This window comes from Lissotriton vulgaris, chromosome 11 (genome assembly GCF_964263255.1).
Source record: "Lissotriton vulgaris chromosome 11, aLisVul1.2, whole genome shotgun sequence".
Classification (NCBI taxonomy): domain Eukaryota; kingdom Metazoa; phylum Chordata; class Amphibia; order Caudata; family Salamandridae; genus Lissotriton; species Lissotriton vulgaris.
Window position 1 is genome coordinate 43146806 of NC_141699.1, and position 27552 is coordinate 43174357.

Genomic DNA, 27552 nt, shown 5'->3' on the forward strand with positions numbered 1-27552 from the left:
CCCAGTACCAATTGGTAAATGCACCTAGGGTACATGGAATCCATTTTAAAGAGAGAGCAGTAGGCCTGGGGTCCTGATTGGCAGGGTCCCAGGTCGACTATGTCCAAAACCAGCTAAAACACAGGGCAAAAAGTTGGGGGCAACCATAGTCAGGATGTACCTTCCTACACCTTGTTCAGCCATAATTAACAAAATCCTAACACTTGCACACCTGCAAAGAAGAAAATAGGTTAAACACTTGCACACCTGCAAAGAAGAAAATAGGTTAATAAAGAAAAAATAATAATAATAAGCTAAAACAAATATAACTTGACTTGCAATGATACAGTTCCTGGATCGATGTGATCCAATTATCAATGTCACAGTTCCTGGATCGAGTCGATGCCAGCAATGTAATTATCTTTGTTGTCTTCGTGGAAGAATGTCTCACACAGTTAAAATTAAGAAACACATCGTATTTCCGATGAAATCTATAAGGTTAAAAGTCTCTGTTTTCAATGTTAACAGGCAGAGGCTTTCCCAACGTTTAAAGATGGCCGCCACGCAGGTTAGTTTACGTCTTTCTTTTGAAAGGAAATAGACCACATTCAACTGACGCACAGTCCGTGCGTATGACGACAGAACAACAAAGCGCGTGATGCAAGATCGGTAAGTTCGAAAGATGCAGCGCGTCTTTTGAAACGTTAAGCTACTACGAGCAATTGATTTGTTGAAGCATACAAAATACTGTTTTCACGTTAAAGCATTCAAAATACTGTTTTCACTGAGTATTTGTAGAAAATTACCACCTCATGTAAAAGTACAACTCTGCATCCATAAGGCAAACGGGAGGCAAACAAACAGACTTTTGACTTTACGTTTGTATCCAAAAGGCAAACGGAAGACAAATCCACAGTTATCCAGTCCACAAATTAATTCAATATTTGCCTTCCACAAAACAGTTGTTTAGATCAAGCAGGTCCAAAATCCATATATCTCAACACAAATTTAATCAAGCTTGAAGGAGTACCTTTTTTCCAGCACAAATTAAATCAAGTTTGAAGTACATGCCCTCTCCAACTCGAATTAAATCTGGCAAAAACTAATCCCAATCAAATCCAGTGGAGTCTTTAAGAGTTGAAAAGACTTCCTTATAAAAGGTATAAATTGTACTTACAAGGTAGATGAGGCTTTTTTTAGCTAATAAATAATGATAATCCAAGGGTGAAGAATCCAAAATCTGTCCCTTGCGCAGAAAATCCACAACTATCCCACCCTCGTCGCCATTGAAAAGATGTAAATAAAGGAAGATTGTAGATCTGATGAGTTGTAGGTGAATAACTTTATTTGAAGATAAAGCACAGGAAACTTCAGCTCCTCTATCCACCAGCTTCACTCTGTACTGCCAGTCTTCTAATCATAACATTCTATGTTACCTAGATACAAATAACATTCTAACAGAGACATCCCTACACAGACGCTAGTCCAGCAGCCAGACGCTAGTCCAGCAGCCAGACGCTAGTCCAGCAGTCAGACGCTAGACCAGCAGCCAGAGTCGCTTGGCCAGCAGCCAGACCATGGGTCAGCAGCCAGACGCTAGTACAGCAGCCAAACGCTGGGTCGGCAGCCAGATGCTGGGTTAGCAGCCAGACGCTAGTCCAGCAGCAGGCCACGGAGTTTCAGATGAAGCATAATTTGGCTTGTGGCCACGTTTCCAAGCATCCAGCAAGGCCGCATCCCTACTTTTGCTGGGTCAGCAGCCAGACGCTAGTCCAGCAGCCGGACGCTGGGTCAGCAGCCAGACGCAAGTCCAGCAGCCAGACGCTGGGTCGGCAGCCAGACGCTGGGTCAGCAGCCAGACGCTGGGTCAGCAGCCAGACGCTGGGTCAGCAGCCAGATGCTGGGTCAGCAGCCAGACGCTGGGTCAGAGCCAGACGCTAGGTCGGCAGCCAGACGCTGGGTCGGCAGCCAGACGCTGGGTCGGCAGCCAGACGCTGGGTCAGCAGCCAGATGCTGGGTCGGCAGCCAGATGCTGGGTCGGCAGCCAGATGCTGGGTCGGCAGCCAGATGCTGGGTCGGCAGCCAAAGGCTGGGTCGGCAGCCAAAGGCTGGGTCGGCAGCCAGAGGCTGGGTCAGCAGCCAGACGCTAGTCCAGCAGCCAGACGCTGGGTCAGCAGCCAGATGCTGGGTCAGCAGCCAGACGCTGGGTCAGCAGCCAGACGCTAGGTCGGCAGCCAGACGCTGGGTCAGCAGCCAGACGCTGGGTCAGCAGCCAGACGCTGGGTCGGCAGCCAGACGCTGGGTCGGCAGCCAGATGCTGGGTCGGCAGCCAGATGCTGGGTCGGCAGCCAAAGGCTGGGTCGGCAGCCAGAGGCTGGGTCAGCAGCCAGACGCTAGTCCAGCAGCAGGCCACAGAGCTCCAGATGAAGCATAAGTTGGCTTGTGGCCACGTTTCCAAGATGTTGCCAAACAAAGGGGCCACAGACTCTGAGCTACAGGGCCCAGCCCTTGCTCTTATGCCATGGCACAACATCCAGTGTCTGGAGACCCTGGCCTACTGGGTGGAGCATGTCATCTAAAGTCAGTAAGAAGAACCCTACAGCGTTCCTGAGTTGGCAGCTCTTTGGGCAGTAACGTTTGAGAAGATTATAGCCAAGCAGGAGCTGAGGCAAGAATAGAGGCCAGTTGAGGACTCGAGTTTCTTTGTTATGGACTAGACTATTGTCGATTGCCTTTTAATTGTGGATGAGGGTACTAGCTCAGTCATCAACAAGCACATGATTCTAGACAAGGATTTCATCAGCTCGTAAAATCTCTGGTAAGAGTTGGAAGGAGAGGTGCACAACTCATATTACCTCAAAGTCCTGCAAATGAGGGACATTGCGTGGCAGAAGATACTATGGGAGCTTCAAAAGAACTTGTTTTACCTTAGAATTCGCTCACACACCAATTTCTATCAACTGACATCAAGTTTGCGGCCTTGTTTTAAGATGAACTACACCAAAATGTACAGTTCCTTCCAGGGATGACAGTCACACAAACAAATGCCACAAGAGTAAGCAGACGTGTTCAAGGGGACCTTGGGATGTTACTGGAAATACAATGTCCCATGGAACGGTAGTCAGGTCAAGAAAAGGCAGAAGAAGCCGAACTCACCTACAACCCGGTCTCCAGGCTTCACGCCCATTTTCCTCATCGCCGCAGCAAACAGGGCAACGTCCTGTCTTAGCTCAGCAAAGGTCACTTTGGAGATCTCCTCTCGACCTTCCCCTGAAAAAAAAAGAAGACATTGTTTACACATTCGATGAATAAATACATTCAGAGGGACAAACATCGACATGATTTGTTAGTCAACGAGACAAATGAGGCAGTCTGCTGCAACCAAAGTCAAATACAATGGGATGTCAACAAACGCGGCCTTAGACATCAGCATTACAGGGGATGTTGGCTGAGCATGGACCGTGCTCATCTGGTGACAGGGAGTCAGGGGCTCGGAGGCTCCAAACAACGTCCCTGTGGGGAGGAGCCAGGCGCAGTGACTCATGGCGGTCAACTATCTGTGATCACACAGTGCCTGGTGGTTATGGGAGCTCTAAGTGGTGTAGAGTCGTGCTCAGTGAATCTCAGACAGTGAATCTCAGGGTGTAGGTGACGATCTGTGGTCACGCGGTGCCCAGTGGATATATATATATGTATTTATAAATGTAGAAAGATATATTCATACATATACACATATGCATGCATACACACATATACATACACACATACATACATATACACACACATACATATACACACACATGCATATACTCACACATACACACACATACATATATACACACACACATATACATACACACACACATACACACACACATACACACACACACACATACATATACACACACACATATACACTCACACACACATACACATATACACTCACACACATACATATACACTCACACATACACACTCATACACACACACATACACACACATACACACACACATACACACACACACTCCTACACACACAATATATATGTATATATTATTCTCAGCCCCACAGTAAAGAAAGACGAGCACTCACAGAGGCACAGTCCAATTATTTATTGGATTAGAGGCACATGCAGACACGTTTCGGCAAAACGGCCTTTGTCAATGGCGGCAAAACGCCATTCTTGCTCTTTGTTTATATCTGGATTTCCATTAAACATCATTACAATAGAGAACGGACACATACAGCACCACAAATCGCCCATAAACTTGGGCGCCATTGATTAACATTTATTTTCTACAATCTTGTGTGCAACGCATGATTAAGTAATATTCTAGAAAGTACAACAGTACTTCATCATTACAATACATTATTTGTCAATTACCAAACGGGTAAACTCCAATAAAATTCATGACCAAATTCACTTTTCATACACATTGGAGTCTACCCTCTGACGTCTAACATTCACGTCATTTATGGGTCTACATGCTATTGCTTAATATTCGCCCTTGATGGGCATGCACTGTATTTTCCCATTTTATTCAAGACATTTGGTGCAATTCCCTTAACTTCGAGACAAACTACTTTTTTTCTTTTATTTATTGAAGCTATAATAGATTAGTGGTGAACGCCCAATTCTTTGCTATTATTTAACCCCTTTGGGATTTTTGTCTGCATATCAAGGATATATCTGGACTGGATCACTGACATAATATAGAATGACAAAATATAGACTTACCAAAATATAGTCACCAAAATATAGAATGACAAAATATCGAATTCCTATCTACAAACAGGTAAGTACAAAAATATCGAATCCAAAATATAGTCTGTAAAAAATATAGTCAGTCAAAATATCGATTTTTTTTAAATGTCTTAAAAGTAATTTAAAATTAATGAAATAATAAATATAATTAACTAAAACATACTTAAAATACTCAAATAACCTTAAAATTAAGATATAATTAATTCAAGTTATTAATAAAAAATGTACAATATTTTACCGTAGGATAGCAGGAGGGTAACATTTAATATTACCACTCCAGTGAGTGCAACAGTAGGGAAAGCGTTGGATAGCATAGGGGTAAAAAATACTATTCCCACTCCAGTGAGTGCAACAGTAGGGAAAGCGTTGGATAGCATAGGGGTAAAAAATACTATTCCCACTCCAGTGAGTGCAACAGTAGGGAAAGCGTTGGATAGCGTAGGGGTAAAAAATACTATTCCCACTCCAGAGAGTGCAACAGTAGGGAAAGCGTTGGATAGCGTAGGGGTAAAAATTACTATTCCCACTCAAGAGAGTGCAACAGTAGGGAAAGCGTTGGATAGCGTAGGGGTAAAAAATACTATTCCCACTCCAGTGAGTGCAACAGTAGGGAAAGCGTTGGATAGCGTAAGGGTAAAAATTACTATTCCCACTCCAGAGAGTGCAACAGTAGGGAAAGAGTTGGATAGCGGGAGGGTAAAAAATACTATTCCCCCTCCAGTGAGTGCAACAGTAGGGAAAGCGTTGGATAGCGTAGGGGTAAAAATACTATTCCCACTCCAGAGAGTGCAACAGTAGGGAAAGCGTTGGATAGCGGGAGGGTAAAAATTACTATTCCAACTCCAGAGCGTGCAACAGTAGGGAAAGCGTTGGATAGCGTAGGGGTAAAAATTACTATTCCCACTCCAGAGAGTGCAGAAGTAGGGAAAGCGTTGGATAGCGGGAGTGTGAAAATTACTATTCCCACTCCAGATAGTGCAACAGTAGGGAAAGCTTTGGATAGCGTAGGGGTAAAAATTACTATTCCCACTCCAGAGAGTGCAACAGTAGGGAAAGCGTTGGATAGCGTAGGGGTAAAAAATACTATTCCCACTCCAGAGAGTGTAACAGTAGGGAAAGCGTTGGATAGCGGGAGGGTGAAAATTACTATTCCCACTCCAGATAGTGCAACAGTAGGGAAAGCTTTGGATAGCGTAGGGGTAAAAATTACTATTCCCACTCCAGACATTGCAACAGTAGGGAAAGCGTTGGATAGCATAGGGGTAAAAAATACTATTCCCACTCCAGAGAGTGCAACAGTAGGGAAAGCGTTGGATAGCGGGAGGGTGAAAATAATGATTTAATATATTATTAAAATAAATTAAATATCAATCCCAATAAAACATTAATTGAAATTAATAACCAATTTAAGATTATGTAATAATTAATTAGAAATACAACTACATATTAGTTATTAAAAATTAATAACCTGTTCATAATTATTTAACAACTAATTAATTTTCAATAACAAAAACTAATTAATAATACAAATTAATACCAATTAAAAATTAACAGTAAATTAATTATCAATACACAAAAAATATTTTTAACATGTAATTAATTACAATTACACCCTATTCCCCTATATACCCATATCCCACTGCAGAAAATACATTAATACAATTATCATAATTATAAAATATTTAATTAATACAAAATAATTACCAATTAATACAAATTAATTGCCAATTAATAGAAATTAATTACCAATTAAAAATTAATTAACAATAAATTTAAAATCAATACCAATGAATGAAAAAAATTATTTACTTAATTACAATTAAATTACTTCCCACCCTATTCCCCTATAAACCCACAACCCGCTACAGAACTAAAAAGCAAAATTTAATGAAAAATTAATAATAATTGCTAAAAATTAATATTTAATTTAATATAATTAAATTACTTCCCACCCTATTCCCCTATAAACCCACAACCCGCTACAGAATTAAATTACGCAAAAATTAAATAACATAAAATTCATTACTCAAAATACATTAAACATACATTACAAAAATGAATATACACTTTTCACACATATACTAGCATACAAAACACTTTAAAACAATTAATATTATTAAAATATCGATATATTTAATGTCTATTTTGTATACTTCGATATTTTGACTTCTATATTTTGAAAATCGATATTACTTACCTTAAATTCGATATTTTTAACCACTATATTGTGTCCATTCGATATTTTGTCCATTCTATATTTTTACTTCGATATTATGTCCATTCTATATTTTGGAATCAATATTATGACTGTTTACCATCTGGACTCAAGCCATCGAAGTTTAAGCTCTCGATCTCTACCCCGTATTGCTCGTGGTACACGGTGCAGACAATTTCTTTTTTTTTTTTAGTAAATTCCTATTGCTATTATAGTGTGATCAAAGTTCCTTGCCATAGGGTATGTGTTATCTTTATTAGCTATTGCTTGCATGTCCTCTAATATGCGAATCTTCGTTGGATGTATAGTGCTTCCCACGTATCTCAGCCGGCAAGGACAAATCTGACAATATACAGTGTATGTCGTATTACAGTTCATGAATTTACTGACTCTCGCAAGCCGGGAATTTCATAGGTTAGAACATTTTAACTATTCGCACAGGTCTTACATTTGTTGCATGGAAAAAAATGCCTTAACTGGTGGCAAAGTTGTTTCCACCCCTCTTCCTACTAAGTGACTTTTCACTAAGCTGTCTCTAATAGATCTTGCCTTCCTGAATATAATAAGTGGAAAGTTAAGAATGTCCTTACCTATGGTGGATCAGATCTCAAAATCCTCCAATGTTTCCGAAGGATCCTTTTACCTGTGAAGGCCTAGTTCGATAAATTGGTAATCTTTCTAAAAGAGTTGGCTGCATCTTTCACTCTTTTATTCGTCCTCCTGCTGCAATTCCCACCAGCTCTTTTGATCTACCCTTTGTTTTGCACTTTGTAACACTCCATTGTCATAACCCCTTACTTTGATTTGAATCTTCTCATACATTCATGTGCAGACTGCTCTTAATCTGTTTATCTTGTGGTATTTCTCTTTATGCAGAGCAGTTCCCCATATGGTATACTCTTCACTTATTCAGGTGGATAACTACTGTTCGCATGTAGGACTGTGCTCCCTATACAGTGAGGAGCACAGCTTGTTCTTACTGACGAAGACTTGTTAATCTAGAAAGTTGACCCTGGTAGCACTGATTTCAAAGGTAAATGTAAGATTCAGCTCATTGTCATTCAGAGCAGCTATATAATTTCTAACTCGTACGTTCCTCGCCAAATGACAGAAAGGTCATCTATATACCTACACTGACTTATTCTGCTTTCCACCCAGACCTCATTGGTGTCCGTCCAGGCCACCTGCCTCTCTCACCAGCCTTTGAACAAGTTAACATAGCTGGAGGGCGAAGCAGGAGCCCATGGCCGTCCCACGAATCGGTCTGTATGGTCGATCCTGAAATAGAAATATATTGGTATTTAAACAGAAGTCCACAGATTCAAGCAGCATTGTATTGTGTTCATAGAATTTCAACGGACGTCCATCCAGGAAATATTTCACTGCCAGCAGCCCATCCTTATAAGCTAGGCTTGTATATAGGCTTGATCGTGGCCAACCCCGTAATGGCGACCAACAATATTACAGTATATACGATCAACAAGAATTGTAATGGAAATTTGCACAAAGATGATAAACTACATTGTTTATCTAGGTTCTCTCATGAACCAACATCCGAGATTGCCTACATTTTACCATCTACCGAAGTTGCATAAAAATAAGGTCCACCCACCTGCACGCTTGATTGTTTCATCAATAGGGGGGCCTGACAGAGAATATGTCAAAGAATGTGGACCATTTTCTGTTTCCTTTTGTCTCACACCTAGCATCATATACTTAAGACACAAAAGACTTCCTAAGTCAACTGGAAGGCATCATATGGGAACCAGATTTTCTGATGGTGTATTGGATGTCACAAGCCTATATACAGTAGTGTTGGTGAAAAGTGCACTTGGATAGAATAGTGATTCTGTTTTGTTCGACATGTGTGCAGTGTTAGAATTATGCCTGCTGGACATATGTGTATAAACTAATGATAGTGGCCTAGCCATTGTGACGCCTCTCAATGACTTAACTTCAAAGAAAATGTCAAACAAAGTTCAGTGGACAGTAAGATGTTAAAATGCATTTGAGGACCTGAAGCAGGCCATGTGCACTGCACCTATTCTGCAAAGTCCAGACTACTCCAAAGAAATCATTGTTCAAACAGATGCTTCTGAATTGGGTGTAGGAGCTGTTCTTTCACAACTGAATAAAGATGGTCAAGACCAGCCAATAGCTTCTATTAGCAGAAGGCTGACCCCTAGAGAGAAACGTTTGTCAGCCATTGGGAGGGAGGCCTTTGCTGTGGTTTGGGCCCTGAAGAAGCTGAAGCCATACTTGGATGGACTCTCCAGATATTTCCACTTAGAACATGAAGACTCAACTGGTCAAGCTTAGTTTAATGTCCCTGCGTTGGGGGGGGGGGGGGGTGTAGGAGAGTAGGGTCTGCTTCCTATGGTCACCCCCACTTTTTGCTGTGATTCTCTGGTTTTTCGACTTTAGTGTGGCTGTAGGCCTGCTAATCAGACTGACAGCCCAACTGTTCTCTCTCTAAATTGATACCATGTAGTTTAGCTGATTGGGTATTGGGTCGTTTTTGTGAGCCCCTGTATAATGTACCATAGGTACCCAGGGCATAGGTGCATCCAAGGCCTACCAGGGGCTGCAGCATGTATTGTGCCACCCCTGGCTGGCCATCCAAACTGACATCACAGGCTGATCCCTCAGCTTGGGTAAGGTGGTTAATCACCCCTTACTTAGATATAGTATACCTATGTCTACCTTTTATATATAGACACATATGCACCTATAAGGCACTCCTATGGTAGGCCTCGACAATCCTGGAGGCAGAGGGCTTGGTTTTATGTGAGAGGGTGCTCTAGCATGAGCTGAGCCCCTCTGCAGCTTTTGGAACCATCTCCTTATAGCTGTTCTATGATATAGCCATACCATATACTCTTAACTGCATTATAATCCTCGCGGTTAATGCAAACTTTGGTTTGGCTTTAGCAAAACATGTTGTGTAAGGTGTCAAATACTTTGGATACTAACCCCCGCCAATTCTTGCGGCGGGGGTAGCATTCCACCCTTCTAGAGGAAAAAGACATGTATGTTACTGCTTTACCCGGTTAAAGTTAAACAGAGCCTCAGCATCACAAAATGGATGCTGCTGCCACAGACGCGAGTCTGACCTCCTGCTGCTGGACAAAACTCCGGCAGGGGAGGCCTGGACAATAGGTTTCCTGTCCAGGGAGGTGTCAGCTCCTCCCTAGACAGGCTGATGTGTATTGGGACAGGGAGGGCTGCATCAGCAGATGCTTTTTGAGACACTGCCTAGGGCACACATGGTGCTCTATGCATAGCCCAGTTCAAACCAGTTGCTGGGGCACTCTGCCCCAGCTCTGGCGCGAAACTGGACAAAGGGAAAGGGGTTTAACCACCCCCTTCCCAGGTCCACCCATAGGAGGGACCTAGCAGGTAATTCAGCTTTTTTTATTAGTATAAGTATAGGAGCTGTGTCCCCAGGACTTTGGATTATCCTGGAACGAAACTTTGATACAGAACTCTCGGACCTTCGACATTCTATTCTGACTAGAAGATGGAAGACATCTCCCTTGTGGTCAAGGAGGGACCACCCTGTGCAAACAGGCACCACCAGTAACTTGCCGGTCTGCTTTGTCGACGCTCCCGCCGGAACCCGAAGACTCATCGACACAGGAACTGGTCTCTCAGACTTCTCCAACTCCGACCTACATCCACAGCAAAGCTGAGACCCGTGGCGGGCACGAGAAACGTGGGACCAGACACCCTGGATGTCCTGCATTTTGCTAACAGCTCGACTACCGAGGTACCCTCGCAGTTGTGCATTGGGGTACGAGAAGCCCCAGACCTGAGTGCCATTTGTACCGAAGCTCATCCCTTCGCACTCCACGAGTGCTGCGTAGGGCCCACTCTTGCATTTCAGCTCGACGCGTCTTCCCGGTTCCTTGCCCGTTGGCTAGTGAGCCCCCTGAAGACTTTCTTTGTGAACCTAACTGCTTTCCTGGTTGCTCCAGCTTCCCTTCAAAGGAGAAGTGCCCCAGACCTTGCTGGTCTGCAACAGAGCCAATCTCGACATCCTGGGTGGGTTGCGGTTGCCAAGGCTTGTCGGTTCCAATCCGGATACCTACTCCGCAGTCAACTAGATCCATCGTGGGACAGCTCGTATCCAGCTCCTGGTCATCGTCGATGCCTCCTGGACCTCGTGGCTGAAGAGACAAACTCACCTTCTTCACCTTCAAGCACGCGACATCGCCTGGTTCCTTCCTGCTCACTGGCTAGCGACCCATACTCTGTCCCCTCCGCTTTCAGGTTCTTCCCTTCACCGATCCACCCTTCACCCAGCACTTCTTTGGAGATCTCCATAGAAAACGACGACGAAACCCGACACGAAAAGACACCTATGCACCCGTCTTCCCTGGGTGAGGTAACACGAGTACTCCGGTGCTCCTGTGGGTCTTGAAGTGTCCTAGTCTAAAGGGGTTTTTACCGTAGTCCATCCGGAAGTGTCCTTAAACAGTAACTTTGTAACTTCTTCGTTCTCCATTATAAGTCAATGGTAACACGCGACTGTGTTTAGACACTGCACGCATCTCCGGTGGGTCTCCTACTTCCTAAACTTTGGTTGTTTAGTGTAGCCCCAGCGGTTCCCTAGGCCCTGGACCTATTCACTATTTCTGAAGTGGTTCTTATACCACTTACTTAGTATATGGTTTGTGAGGCCCCTAGGGCATAACTGTATTTGTGCAACTTATTGTATGCTAATTGAGTAACTTGTGATGTGCTTCGATCTCTGACCTCATAAAAAGTGCAGAGGGGTTGTGTTAGAAATAAATACATATATATTTGATATATACCTTGTGTGGTGTCCTTTCATTTTGTATTTAAGGGATTATAATTGGTAAAACAGCTGGCTTCACATGCTCTCTGAAGTCTTAGCCTAAGACTGCTGGTCCATGCTACCACTAGGATAGTGTGTCTATAAGGTTGACTTTACAACCACCATCAATAAGGGTCGTTTAGACTGGTGCAAGGTGCCCGCTAGAATAGTGGACATCATTTGCCAGGCTAACTTCTCACAGTATACCTATATCTAACCATATATATATATATATATAGACACATATGCACCTATAAGTCACTCCTATGGTAGGCCTCGACAATCCTGGAGGCAGAGTGCTCGGTTTTGGTGAGAGGGTGCTCTAGAATGAGCTGAGCCCCTCTGCAGCTTTCGAAACCATCTCCTTATAGCTGTTCTATGATATAGCCATACCACCCGGACACTTTTCCTCTGGTCGCATGCAGCACTTCTTTGCAGATCTCCATAGAAAACGGCGACGAAAGCCGACACGAAAAGACAGCTATGCACCCGGCTTCCCTGGGTGAGGTAACACGAGTACTCCGGTGTTCCGTGGATCTTGACTCTTGAAGTGTCCTAGTCTAAAGCAGTTTTACCGTAGTCCATCCGGAAGTGTCCTTAAACAGTAACTTTGTAACTTCTTTGTTCTCATTTATAAGTCATTGGAAACTCGCGCCTGTGTTTAGACACTGAACGCGTTTCCCATGGGCCTCCTACTTCCTAACCTTTGGTTGTTTAGTGTAGCCCCAGCGATTCCCTAGGCCCTAGGCCTACTCACTATTTCTGTAGTGGTTCTTATACCACTTACTTAGCATATGGTTTGTGAGGCCCCTAGGGCAAAACTGTATTTGCGCAACTTATCGTATGCTAATTGAGTAACTTGTGATGTACTTCGACCTCTGACCACATAAAGAGTAGAGAGGGGTTGTGTTTAGAATAAATACATATATATTTGATATATACCTTGTGTGGTGTCCTTTCATTTGGTATTCAAGGGATTATAATTGGTAAAACAAACAGCTTCACATGCTCTTCGGAGTTTAGCCTAAGACTGCTGGTTCATGCTACCACTAGGATAGATTGTCTATAAGGTTGACTTTACAACCACCATCATAAGGGTCCTTTAGACTGGTGCAAGGTGCCCACTAGAATAGTGGACATCATATGCCAGGCTAACTTCTCACATGCGGTGTCCTGGATTTCGTCCTCCCTCTTCAGAAGTATCTTTAGTTTCATTGCGCTGTTGAATCTTCTCCCCTTCGTCACAATGCACCTCAAGATTCTGTCCTGTGCTCTGTGGCACGATCACCTTGCACCGCTCTAAGGCTCTGCGAAATTGTTATTGTTATTGTTATTGTTATTTGATTTGTAGCGCGCTCAATCACCTACAGGCCTCTAAGCGCTCGGGAATCGATGGTAAACAACAACTTTGACAGTACAGAGCGCATCCACTAGCCTACGTGGCTCACAGGGCTCTCCTGAACAACAGCGTTTTCAGCCCCTTTCTGAAATGTAGGAGGTTTCCTTCCTTTCGTAGTGGCTCAGGTAGTGTGTTCCATAAATGCGGAACCAGCACCGAAAAGGCTCTACCCCCCTTGGTGGCAAGTTTGTACCGAGGGCAGACTAATAGCTGAGAGTCTGAGGACCTAAGAGCTCTCTTTGGGCTATACATTGCCAGGCGATCTTTGATGTAAGCAGGTGCCATGCCATAGATGGCTTTATGGGCGATGCACAGATTTTTAAATTCCACTCGCTCCTTAATAGGGAGCCAGTGGAGGCTTTGTAGCAGGGGGGAATGCAGGGGGGGACACAAAAATTGAGAAGATCTTAACCTCTCTGCCCCAGCCAAATCCTTCTCAGGACATTTCCAAGCAGGATGTGGGACTTCGGGCCAGAGGGAATGCCTCACACATTGACACCTTTGGTCCAGTATTAGTGAGCGACGTCGCCAAAACTTTATCGTCGATTAAAAGTGGTTCTCCCATGGATCCGGTCCCCATGAAGTTTCTCAAGCAGGCAATAGCGTCCATTGCAGCTCCCATAACAGACCTTATGAACGCTTCTTTCGCTCAGGGTGTGGTGCCACCCACCTGGAAAATGGCCGTTGTTAAGGCTCTTTTAAAAAAGGCCAATTTGGACCCCAAAGATCTGGCGAATTTTAGACCGATCTCGCTCTTGCCGGGCCTCGGCAAAGTTGCGGAACGACTGGTCAACAGGCAGTTGTCAGCCTTTCTGGAGTCGAATGGACTCCTTCGACCATCACAAACTGGATTCCGCCCAGGGCAGGGCACAGACACGGCCCTCTTGGCAGTAGTCGAAGAGACAAGATGCATCCTTGACTCAGGAGGGTCAGTGGCGGTGATCCTCCTGGACCTAAGCGCGGCGTTCGACACTGTGAACCATCAGGTGTTGATCCGACGGCTGGCTGAGGTAGGGGTCTCCGGGGCAGCCTTGCAGTGGCTGAGATCTTTTCTTTCGAATCGTTCCTACCAGGTGTGGGATGGCCTCGAGAGATCCAAATCCATTCCCCTCCAGTGTGGAGTGCCACAGGGCTCGTCATTGAGCCCTACATTATTTAATGTATATATGGCCCCCCTGGAGGACGTAGTATCCCCATATGACATCAAAATCGTCAGCTACGCTGACGATACGCAGCTAGTGGTTTCCTTATCACATCTGGCCGACAATCCTGACATCTTGAACTCCTGCCTGGCAGATGTTCATACTTGGATGGGAGATTCCTCCCTTACGTTAAACGGCTCAAAAACGGAAATACTGCTGATGGGGAGTAAAACTACCCTTCTCCCGCCGCTCAGCTGGCCGGGATGTATGGGCGATCCCCCGGCTCCCAAGGATGCGATCAAAAGCCTTGGAGTCTGGTTGGAACCAGACCTGTCTTTCCGCACTCAAGCCAAGAAAACAGCAGGAGTATGTTATGCCCTGCTCAGGTCGGCTCGGAAAATCTTCCCCCTACTTCCGGTAACATCGAGGAAGTTGTTGATTCAGGGCCTCATAACATCTAGACTCGATTATTGCAACGCCATCTTCTTAGGCGCCCCTGAATCAACCTTTAAGACTCTTCAACAGGTCCAAAATGCAGCGGCAAGGCTGCTCACGGACATTCCGAGGAAACAATCTGCGAAACCAGCACTGAAGGCACTGCATTGGCTCCCCGTGCGGGAGAGAGTGACTTTTAAAGCACTCTGTACCGCTCATAAAATTCTTGCAGGCAAAGGTCCCCTTATTCTAAAAAATCTAGTGACTCCCTACAAAGCTGGCAGAACGTTGCGGTCAGACACAAAACATCTCTTGATGGTGCCCAGAGTCAAAAAGGCCCGCACTGGTGGGAGAAGATTTTCATTTAACACGGCAAAGCTCTGGAACTCGCTTCCTCTAAAACTCCGAGCTGAGCCCTGCACACTGCGTTTCCGCAAGGGTCTTAAAACCTTCCTGTTCCCAGCATAACGCCTTGATGCTGTTTCCTTACCATCCGATGTTGTCTTAAAGCGCCGGGACGCCCGAGGGTAGCTGCGCGCTATATAAGATTTAAAATAAATAAATTAAAATAAATTTAGTGTCTCTTGGCTGTCTGAAGATAAGACGAGCGGCATCATTCATCACCACCTGTAGCCTATTTATCAAGGTTTTTGGTAGGCCAAGGTAGAGGGCATTTCCATAATCTATGCGTGAAATCACAGTAGCTGCGACGATGGAACGTAGCATAGATTGGGAAATGATAGGCACTAATTTCCATAGCTGTCGGATGATATTAGTACAGCTGCCCACCACTGAAGAGATTTGGCTGACCATAGAGAGGTCACAATCCAGTTTGATCCCCAGGCTCTTCACGTTCAAACTGGGTTTTGGGGCTGGACCTAACTCTGCGGGCCAGTAGAGGTCACACCATGGTGAGGTGGTAGATGAAAAAACCAAGACCTCAGTCTTGTCTGGATTGATTTTTAGGAGGTTTCCTGTCATCCACTGGACCGTGTGTCTCAAAATATTCTGAGTGTGGAGTTGGGCGGTGTTTGTATTGTCAACACTCAGCAGCAGCTGCGTGTCGTCTGCGTAGTTATATACTGTGCAGCCCATAATCGCCAGGGAGGCAATCAGAGGCTGCAGATATAGGTTAAACAGCAGTGGGGATAGGGCCGAGCCCTGAGGTACCCCACATTCTATTTCTCCCACTGCGGAGATTTCTTCTCCGAGTTGTATTCTTTGTGTCCTTCCTGACAGAAAGGACTGCAACCACTCGAAAGCCCGGCCTTTGATGCCAAAGTCACTCAGCCTTTCCAGTAGCAGCGCATGACTGACGGTATCGAACGCCGCTGAAAGGTCTAATAAAATCATCCTAAGATTGCTACTGTCACTTCATTGCGGATGACTCCAGTTCATCGCTCACTCTCCCTGCAGCCCCACAATAAGATTTATTCCTGTGGCTGCCATGGAGTTGCGGGGGACTTCTCATTCCCTCCACTGAAACTCCAAGGTTGAACTACTCTCCTCACACCTGCTTCTGACCTACAGCTGCTCTATTTCCTTCTCTTTTGTTCCACATTCATTCGCTGTCCGTGATTTACCCATCCTCTAAATCTGCTCTCCTTATTCCCCATCAACATATTGCAGCTGCTTGTTCCTAAAGTTTATAGTAACATAACTAACTATATTTTCAGGCAACTGAAGCTCTTACACCGACTCATCCTTTTTGTTGACCGGAGTATCGATTTTCCTGCCCAAGTGCTTTACCATCTCCAATCTGTCTCCAGCTCTGCTACTTGTTCCCTCTTAAGGTCTGTCCTAGAACGTCACAACGGGCCTTCTTCTACACCCCTCCACAGGCTGACTTTGCTCTTCTCCAATTCCTTTAGTTGTTCATTATTACTTCTTCTCAGCAAAGAAACAAAAGCCTCACTCAATCAACAACACGCCTTCTGTCCCCACCCATGGCCCCCTCCCCCTCTGTCACCAGCTTGCCTATCTTTAGTTCTATTCACTCAGGATTCACCCTCCATGCAGAGGCGATGGCTCAGACTCGCTTCCAAATATGTCACTTTGTCCCAAACTAGTCCTGAGCCTGTTCAGCATTGGGGAACATTGGAAGTACCTGGAGAGAGCCAGGACAGGTAAGGTCCAAAAACACTCAGGTATGTCAGGGAGGGCCCGGATAGCTCTTAGAAGTCCTCACACCTCTGTTCTTGGTCTAGATAGATATTCCGTATTCTCAATAGGTCCCAAAGTCTGTCCATCCTTTCCCTAAAGTCTGGTGAATGTTCCTTCCCTCACAGGTCCACGCGGGCAGTCTTTCCTTGCTGCACATTTCATTAACATTCGTCGGTCCCTCTGGGAGAACAGCGAGGAAGATTGTGCAATAGCCTCACCCTGCAGCGTGTAGGCTGAGACCCTAGGGAACCCGCAGCAAACACTGTCCACTGGCCGACCAATAGAACCGCAACCCCGGGCACAACCAGAGTAAGTGCGTTCACTTGATTTGAAGTATTGTGTATTTTTGAACCTAAAGACACAATAGCTTGGGCTGTGTATTTAATAAAAATAAAACCTTTTTACTGCATAACATAATTAAAAGCAAACACTCTTGGCCATCTTGGTCCTTTGTTCTTCTCTCGGCTTGTTTTCAGCGGTGGCCATTTCTGGAAGACTTTCGACGCTCGGGCCAGGGTTGACGGCATTCCTGGCGCTGACTCTGTCTGATTGGCTAGCGGAGACCCGGACTGAACTGATGCCTTGGTATTGTTAATATGCTCTGTGTAATGTTTTCCCACATGAGGTTGTGCTTGCTGGGCACATTTGCTGGTTTATATCTATGGGGTGGGAATTCTGTGGTCAGGTAGCCCGATGATAAGTGCTGATGGCGACGTCTTCCCTGGATTTTTGAATGTTCTGCTGACTCGTACCTGAACTGTCTTACCCCTTAGATGCATTGTGCGACTATACTGTTGCTCTTAGTCTTCTTTAATGGATGCAAATGCTTTGTACTTCTTCATGCGCTTCTTTTTTGGGTCTGTCCGAGGTCGGGTCAGGGCTAGGTTCTCCTCGCACTGTCGGTTGCTGGGTGGGTGGGACCGGGATTGGAAGTTGTACATTCTTGCTTAAGTCGCACAAGTTATAATGTCTTTCCCTAACTGCTTTTGTACTAATATCTGGCTTTCAATGACTGCAAATTGTGTGGGGACTGGGTTTCTGACTGGGGTACTGGGAATGGCTTGAATGGCTCCTCCTCCCGCTTCACTTGTAGGTTTTTTGAGGGTCGCAGAGTGGGTGGCACTGGGAGCGGCACGAGTTTGGCTTCTGCTGTCCGCTTTGTTTTTTTTATTGTTCTGCCGCTTTGAAGAAGAGCTCTACGTAATTGATGTCATTTCTACTGTTGCCTACTCATGTGGACTCAATGTACGGACTCGGATCTCCTTTATACCTATCCTTTATTGACTTTTATTTCATCAAAAACTTTAAAATTTGACCTCATTGATCCTTCTCCCTGGCGGCATGTCCTTTCCAGTGTAACTGTTATTAATAGTTGTTGTATCACTTGATGCCGCCGGAAGACCGTAATGTTGACACCTGTGCTCATAAGTATTGTGGCCGGCCGGATGGTTGTAGGCCCGTATTTGTTTTTCTGCAACATGCACAATAAAGGTCTTCAAAAATTAAAAAAAAAAAAAAAAAAAAGCAAACACTCTTTCGGTGTGTGTTTACCAACATATATCATACTTATCTATGAAAAGGGGTACTGATGAATATCCACAAACAAATGTTTGTAACCTTTCCATTTTTTTGTTAAATACCTTCTGTGAATTCTCTTTTTTTAGGTCTCGGGTAAACGCGGGGAAGCGCGTTCTCGCCAGAGACCTTTTGTCGGCGTGTCTGCTTTCCAGGAGACAATCCTGGCCGCGCGCATCTCCTCGGAGGCGATTTGAAACTGGCACGCGCACAAGTACGAGTGCTCAATTGACTTAGTTGCAAGTTTCTTGCAATGCGCGTTTAGAGTGCGGCAATGCGCGTTTAGAGTGTGGTTAAACGTGTAACTTTCAGTTTCTTTTAAGCAGCGTGTTTCACAGCATGATCAAAAATGCTCCATATCATAAGGTGTTCACACGCATGCACATACACAGAGACACACACACACACGAGCGCCCATGCGCGCATGCACCCACACATACAGAGAACCCACCCCCGCCGTCGCATACACACACACGCGCACACACACACACAAGTGCACTGAGCGCCCCGGCCCACTTACCGCCACTCCAGACTTAGCCGCCACCGTGGGGCTCTCCCTCGGGCATGGGTGTAGGAGAGTAGGGTCTGCAATCCTATGATCACCCCAGATTTTTGCTTTTTGCTTCACTGGTTTACGACTTTCCTTGGCTGTGGGCCTGTTAATCAGACCCACAGCCTAGCTGTTCTCTCTCTAAATTGACACACATGTACCTTAGGTGCATTTACCAATTGGTACTAGGCCACCTTATCAGTCCCTGTACAGTATACCTTAGGTATCCAGGGCATAGGTTTACCCAGGGCCTACCAGGGGCTGCAGCATGTATTATGCCACCCCTGGCTGGCCACCCAAATCTGACACAACTGGCTGCACGACAGCTGGGGCAAGGTGGTGTAATCACCCTTTGCTTTAGATATAGTATCCCTATATCTAAACCTAAAATGGACACATGTATTCCTATCAGTCACTCCTATGGCAGGCCTTAACAATCCTGAAGGCAGAGTGCTTGGAATTATGTGAGATGGTGCTCTGGCATGAGCTGAGCCCGTCTGCAGCTTGCGGAACCAAGTCCTAATAGCTGTTCCATGATAACGCGTACCATATACTCTTAAGTGCATTATAATCCTCACGGTTATTTGGTATCTTTGGTATCGCTTTATCAAAACATGTCGAGTAAGGTGTCATACGAATTGGAATACTAACCCCTCGCCAATTCTGGCGACGGGGTTAGCATTCCACCCTTTAGAGGGACACGACATGTATGTAACTGTGAACTCCGGTTAAAGTCAACTCGAGCCTCAGCATCACAAAATGGATGCTGCCACCACAGACACAAGTCTGACCTCCTGCTGCTGGGAGTCCTTCCAGCGAGGAGAGCTTGGACAAAGGGTTTCCTGTCAGGGGCAGTGCTAGCACCAACCCAGACAGGGTTTTGTGTATCCCAGGTAGGCAGGGCTGAGAGGAAGGTGACTGCAAGTGGCACCCCGGTGCTCACTATGCATCTGCCGGTTTGAACCAGTTCCAGGGGCACACCAGACCCTCTGAGCTGGGGAAAGTCCGGACAAGGGAGAGGGGTGTAACCACCCCCCTCCTGGTCCCACCCAGATGCAGGCCCCCTTCCCAAATTAGATAATTCTGAATCTGGACTACTTTCCACGAAAGGACTCTTGACTATTTCTGAAGACTCTCCCTTGTGGCTAAGGAGTAGCCACCCTGCACCCGCAGGCACCATCTAAGCATCGCGGTTTGCTGTAAGTCAATCCTCCGGATCAAGACTGCCCAGCTCGACGAGACCCGGATTCCCTGGCATCTCTGACCTCTACCTACATCATCAGCCCAGCTGAGATTCGTGGGTGTGACGAGACCTGAAGGGACCGGCCATCTTCAAAACTGCACGACGCTTAACCAGCACGACCGCCGAGGGATCCTCGAGTGAGTGCTTTGGGGTTTGAGAAGCCCTGACCCTGAGCAGCTCCAGCACCGAAGTCCAGCCCCCCAGCATCCACAAGATCTGCGTGGGGCCCTTCTGCTCTTTGCTGCTCACCGCGTTGTCCGGTCACTTGCCTGCTGGCTAGTGGCCCTCCTGACGACGAACCACGACGATTGCACCGCTGGTCTGGTTGCTCGAGACTTGCCCTTGCTCCCTTCCAAGAGAGGAGCACCCCGGACCCTCCTGGTCCACTCCAGACGCCATCTTGACTCCACCGCGTGGGCTTGACTTTGCCAAGGTTTGTTGCCCCAATCCTGGGTCCAGCATCGCCGACAGCAGACACCGTCGTGGGACAGCTCGCACCTCCTGCCTGGTCGCCGACAACACCTCCTGGTCTGATGGACAGTAGAATCTAGATTCACCCACTCACCTGGTCCAGGTGACTTCATCCGGTGCCATCCTGGTGCCCACCTAATCACTGGCTAGTGATTAAGAACTGAGTCCCCTCTGCTTTCAGGTCGTCTCCATCTTCGATCCAAGTTTGGATCACTCCGGACATCTTCACTGGTCGCTTGCCAGCAACTTCTTCTTTCAGGCTACATAGACTTCAACGAGGATTCCCGACATCTTTTGAACCCTATGCAGCCGCAGCCCCTGGACTAGGTAACCTGAGCATTTCGGTGCTCTAACGTAGGTTCACTATCTAAGTGTCCAGATCCTTTGTCGTTTTCAGTCTATCTAGTCGGATTCGTCCGATAACAGTAACTTTACAAATACTAGCATCCATAGACTTTGTCCCGCATTGCGCGTGAGAGTGCACATTCTGCACCCGATCTCCCTAGGCCTCCTGCTCCTATCCTGAAGGTTCAGTAGTGTAGTCCTAGCGATCCTGAAGCCTCTGGATCTTGTTACTTACCTGCTAGTATTTCGCATTCCACTTTTAGTGTATATGGTTTTTCGTGCCCCTCGGGCATTTGTGTAAATTGTGCAACTTAAAGTATTTTCTTAAGAGTTTTGTTGTGTGCTTAGCTCCCTGACTCATAAAGAGATCAGGGTAGACTTGTTATAAATAAATATCCTTTTATTTTCATAACAACTTGTGTGGTGTCCTTTCACTTGGTGTTCAAGGGGTATATGTGATGGTATAACAGCTGGCTTAACACGCCCTCTAGAGTTTAGCCTAAAGACTGCTCTTGTCCATGCTACTAGGATAGCTGGTCTATAAGGTTGACTTACAACCAATCATCAATAAGGGTTGTTAGGAATGATACAAAGTGATCACTAGAATAGTGAGCACTATATATCAGGCCAACTTCTCACATTGGTGAGCAGCGGTTGGGATTTGAGCTTGCTGTTGTTTTACCACACGTATCCTAAGAATATCATTTGAAAGATCACATAAGTACAAAAGGTACATATAACTTAGCTTAGAATACTCTGAGTTCTACTGAACCAGCTGTTGTAGTTTAACAGGGCTTAGCACACCCTGACTACAACTCTTAGCAAGGGATCAGTAGGCAAACAAATAGTGTAGGGAAGTGCACCACTTACACCTCACTAGAAAAGCATGTCTGACAAAGGAGAGAACTCAGAGGCTCCCCTTCTGTCAGTTGACCCTCCACAGGTCATGTCAAGATATGCAGCTCTTAGCTCCCAGGAGATGAGACAAGTGTGCACCTCCAGGAAGCTAAAACAGGGTTCTAACCCTACCATCCCATTTCTGATAGGTCTCTTAGAGACTTATGATGCAAGGAGGGCTTCTAACATAGGCCCTTCTAATCCAGATGGGAATATGCCTCCCTTAGAGGGAACCCTTGGGGACCCTGACCTCAACCTCAATGGAACAGGAAGTGAAGAGGAGGAAGAGGATCAGGAGTTGTCAGGGGATGAGGCAGACAAAGGTCAAGTAGAAGTCAGTAGACTCACCAGGACCAACTTAAGCAGGCATGAAAATGGACTTGGGGACCCCCAGGCCCACTCTCAGGCAGGCTTAACATTGGGAATGGCCGAGTTAGGTCTCTCTCCAGAGCCTCTAACAGATCCATTCGTACCAATGGCTCTCAGGCCTCTTCTCACAGAGGGATGACATCCCTCAGAGGAGAGAGCATGAAGCTAAGATGAGGGAAGTCAATCTGAGGATTGAAAGGGAAGAACTTGCCCTGGCCAAAGAGAGACTTGCCTTTGCTAGAGAGCAGAAATTGAGTGGGGCAGACCCCACTGGTGGCAGCATTCTCCCAAGAGAAAAAGACAGGAGTTTAGACACTAGACACCTGAGTAAGATAGTGCCCCCCTTTAAACAAGGGGATGACATCCACAAAAGGATGACTGCTTTGGAGAGGGCCTGCACTGTCCAGTGCGTCCCCCAGAGTGAGTGGGCAGCTATCTTGTGGCTCTCCTTTGAAGGCAAAGGTAGAGATAAGCTCCTCACTACTAGAGCTGAGGATGCTAACAATTACCAAGTCCTGAAGAATACACTGATTGATGGGTTTGGCTTAACAACTAAGCAGTACAGGTTGCTGTTCAGAGACACCCACTCTGCACCCGAGTCCCCTAGGCCTCCTGCTAGTAATCTGAAGGTTCAGTAGTCCAGTCCTAGCGATTCCAAACCCTACGAGATTAGTACTTACCTGCTAGTAATTTCGCATTCCACTTTTAGAGTATATGGTTTTTCGTGCCCCTCGGGCATTTGTGTAAATTGTGCAACTTAAAGTATTTTCGTAAGAGTTTTGTTTTGTGCTTAGTACCCTGTCCTCATAAAGAGTCCAGGGCTGTTGTGATCTAAATAAATACACTGTTTATTTTCATAACACTTGTGTGGTGTCCTTTCACTTGGTGTTCAAGGGGTATATGTGATGGTATAACAGCTGGCTTAACACGCCCTCTAGAGTTTAGCCTAAAGACTGCTCTTGTCCATGCTACTAGGATAGCTGGTCTATAAGGTTGACTTACAACCAATCATCAATAAGGGTTGTTTGGAATGATACAAAGTGATCACTAGAATAGTGAGCACTATATATCAGGCCAACTTCTCACAATGGGATCCCCGCGTCACCAGCACTGCTTCTCTCCGTGGGCGCATGCACGGGCTTCCAAAGCCGGAAGTCCCGCCCCATGGAAGGTTTCGGTTTCGTTCACGTCTGCATCGCTGGGGGCGTATGGTGAGTACCCGGAGGAGGGAGGCGGGTTAGATCTGCTGGGCATATCAGTGTCGGAGCACTTAAGAGATTGGTTGTAAAGAGCGCTGGCCGCCCGCTACAGTGTTTACACACTTTCTGCTCCTGCTACGCGGCTCCCAGCACGATGGGGCACCACGTTGAACACAAAGTCAGATATGCTGCTACAGTCCGCTCAGTGTCCTCAGCAATTCACTGTTTCCTACAAGGGGAGTGCTGGCTAAAAAGGTAGCTACGTATTAGGGGCAGATGTCCTTACTTGGCTGACGGTGCAGCGCTGTCGCAAGAGTCCCGCAGCTGCCCCAAGTGAGTGTTCTGGACCTGCTCTATTGAATTAGGGTATGACCCCAGGCCTCCACAATGCCGTGCTGCTACACCCCCGAGACATCCCAGCGGGCACAATCACTGTGTTACCTCAGGGGTTCTGAGGCTTCTTTGCTTCTCCGGGCTCTGCTGAGTGGATCTGGGGCACAATAGACCAGCTACTGGCCACCGTCTGACTGTTGTAGCTGCAGGCCACCTCACAGCATTGATGGTGCCCACTCCCCTCCTGCCGCATGGCCTACTGCGCACTGGGGCGCCCAGGGGAAACAAGTGCTAACTGCCGATATGGCACACTCCGTGCCCGCAGTGATTCCCAGTGGTCTTAAAGGAACGCCGACTGGAAGAGTATTCACCAGGGGCAACCTCACTTATTTGGCTGGTGGAGCAGTGCTGCCATAGGAATCTGGCGGGCCAGTTTCTTCCCCACCCAGTCATGGTGGGCCCCTAGCCATCCGCAGTGCTGCGTCACTACCCCCAAAATATGTTCCAGCGGGAGCAGTCACTCCCCCTGGGAGCAGGAGAGTTCCACTGCCGCCTTGCCTCTCTGGTCCTCGTTTGTTGGATTGGGGGCAACCAGGTTCCCCTCCCGCGGCGGGCTGTCCCCTGTCTGGGGTTGTCCCCACGTGCTCAATCTCTCTCTCTCCTTCCCTCTGTGTGTGCCAATCTGCTCCCCATGCCTCTGTGACACCTCTCAGCCTCTCTTGTGTGCATTCTTCTGTGCCTCCGGCGCTGTGACCTCGGTGCCTCCCTATGCACTCCTTCTGGACTCTCCTGTATCGTCCTGTGTGCACCTACACACCCCCGTCTAAGTCCCTCTGTCTGCCCCAATCTGCCCCATCCCTCGTGTTGCACCACTCAGCCTTGCTTGTGTGCATTCTTCTCTCCCTCCGCGGTGTGACTTCTGTGCACCAATCTGCCCCCTCCTTCGTGTTGACCCTCTCAGCCTCCCTCGAATGCAGTTGTCTCTGCCTCCCGCCGCCATTCACAAACAATGTTTATATACCAATTGCAAACTAAAAAACAAAATGAATGCAAAGCATTGTCATTTACAATGCCAATAACTCAAACTTTAATGCTGCGAGACCTATTGCATTGCAAATGCTTGTTTTAATAACCTTTGCTCGATCTTCACTCTGCCAACCTGAGACACGGACTTGGTTCCTGTTCTCTCCCAGACTGGGGCAGAGCCTGAAGGAGTGGAGGGCCCACCAGAAGCTGCCAGCCCTGCTGCCCACGACTGGACGGCAAGAGCCAAGCCACAGCTGAGACTGCAGCCTGCACGAAGGGTGGGCTCAAGGAAGGGCGACGAAAGGCATGAGAGCGCGAGAGGAAAAACTGAGAAAGGATGGAGAGAAAGAAAGGAGGACAAACAGGGTGCAGGAAAGGAGGAGAATAAGAGGGGCAAGGAGAAGAGGGAGGAGGAAGTGGAGAGAGAAAGAAAAGATCAAGATAGATGGGAGAGAAAGAGCTAGAAATAAAGGGGGTTATATGAGTTAGACAGAAGAGCTAGAGAAGCAGAAACAGAAACAGAGAGGTGGAAAATGGAAAGGATAAAGACATAAAGGAAGAGAGAGTGTGCAAGACAACGAAAGAAGAGATATACAGAAGAAAGACCGTATACAGGTCCAGATGGAAGAGTAAGCATCGCAGAAAAGCTATCAATGCACAACCATCACACCCAAGGGAAGCTCCACAGCTCACTAGCATCGACACAAGGGCTGCTTATTAAAGTACGGATTAAAGAGGTTTTAGTTTACTCCTAACCATGTAGTCCTTGCCTTTTAAATATCACTTCACCTGATTCCCCTAGGGGCCTAGTGGGATGATGCTTAAACTTTGAGGGGAGAGAGGGGAGAGAGAGAGAGAGAGAGCGAGAGAGAGAGAGAGAGAGAGAGAGAGAGAGAGAGAGGGAAGAGAGACAGAGAAGGGAGAGAGAGAGAGGGGGAAGAGAGACAGAGAAGAGAGAGAGAGAGAGAGAGAGAGAGAGGGGAGAGAGAGAGAGGAGACAGCGAGAGAGAGAGGAGACAGCGAGAGAGAGAGGGCGAGGGGAAAGAGAGGGAGAGAGAGGGAGAGAGGGAGAGAGAGAGAGAGAGAGAGAGAGGGAGAGAGAGAGAGAGAGAGAGAGAGAGGAGAGAGGGGAGAGAGAGAGAGGAGACAGCGAGAGAGGGGAGAGAGAGAGAGAGAGAGAGAGAGAGAGAGAGAGAGAGAGAGAGAGAGAGAGGGGGAGAGAGAGAGGAGGGAGAGGGAGAGGGAGAGGGAGAGGGAGAGGGAGAGGGAGGGGGAGGGGGAAGAGGCAAAGGTGGAAGGGGGAAAGGCGGAAAGGGGGAGGAGGGAGGAGGGAGAGGGGGAGGAGGGAGGAGGGGGAGAGGAGAGAGCGAGGGGGAGAGGGAGAGGGCGAGGGGGAGAGGAAGAGGAAGAGGAAGAGGAAGAGGAAGAGGAAGAGGAAGAGGAAGAGGAAGAGGAAGAGAGAGAGAGAGAGAGAGAGAGAGAGAGAGAGAGAGAGAGAGAGAGAGAGAGAGAGAGAGAGAGAGAGAGAGAGAGATAATTGTAATAAACATGTGTCCAGAAGAACAAAATGCCCTTCTTTAAAACGCATCTATGTTTCAACAAAAATAATTGTGAAATGATGGTATAAACGTACTGGTAGCGTAGAGGGCAATCTTGTCATTTTCCTTGTGCTTCAGGAGGTTTTCAGCATAGTTAAGGCGGCTGCCTTTGAACCATTCTGGAACATCCGCGATGCCCAGGGACCGGTCAATGACCTGCAGGGGTAACATCGAAGTATTAACATGATGGGAGTGGGTGCAAGTGAGAGGAGGAAGAGACACAGAAAGGGAGAAAGAAGGGAGGGAGAAGAGGGAAGATGAGAATAGAAAAAGAGGAGGAGTGGGAGAAAAATGGAGAGAGAAGGGGAGAGGCAGAGAGACAGGAAGAGGCTGGGAGAGGGAGGGAGAGAGAAGAAGAAATGGAGTAGTGGAAGCATGACAAGGAGAGAGAAGAGGAGAAAAAGGCATGGGAGAGAAAGAAATGGGGATGGAAAGCAGTACAAGAGAGAGAGAGAGAAAGAGTGACAAAATGGAGTAGAGAGAGAACGGGGGAAGTGAACAGAGAGGCAGAGACAAAAGTTAGTAGGGGAGTGAAAAGAAAGGAAGAAAGAAGGAGAAAGAGAAAAAGAGGAGAGGGTAGAAACTGGGAGATAAGAGACAGGAAGAGTAGGGGGAGCAAGAGGAGAAGTAAAAGAGACGGAGAGAAAGAGACAGAGGGAGAAGCGAGAGAGAGAAAGAAAGAAAGAGACAGAAGGAGAAGAGAGAGAGAAAGAAAGAAAGAGAGAGAGAGAGAGGGGAGGGAGAGAGAGAGCCATTCACAGACATGGGACCCAGGACTGTGGCAGTGAACACCAAATGGTTAGGAAAAGAAAATTCCAACTCAAAGTAGTATTTTCAGATTTAGTACTTAAAATCTGACTATACCCTTAAAGAGGATTTTAAATTACGATTCGATTGAGTCCAAATTTGACATCTCTATCTCCTCCCAATCAAAAGTTATCACTTTGGAATGTAATAAGGTAACCCAATGTTATCCAATGGGAGAGATCAGCCTTGCAGTAGTGAAA

General features: G+C 46.6%; 1 protein-coding gene across 2 annotated transcripts in view; it reads right to left on the reverse strand.

Annotated features, from left to right (window-relative positions):
• AACS (acetoacetyl-CoA synthetase) overlaps nucleotides 1–27552 on the reverse strand; it is a 324332-nt gene that overhangs the window by 257949 nt on the left and 38831 nt on the right. For both annotated transcript variants that reach the window (XM_086942682.1, XM_086942681.1), the window contains 2 exons: nucleotides 26581–26701; nucleotides 3136–3249 (listed from right to left, as the gene is read on the reverse strand). In XM_086942682.1, coding sequence (XP_086798808.1) covers nucleotides 3136–3249; nucleotides 26581–26701 — 235 coding nt within the window. The remainder of the gene's footprint in view (nucleotides 1–3135; nucleotides 3250–26580; nucleotides 26702–27552) is intronic.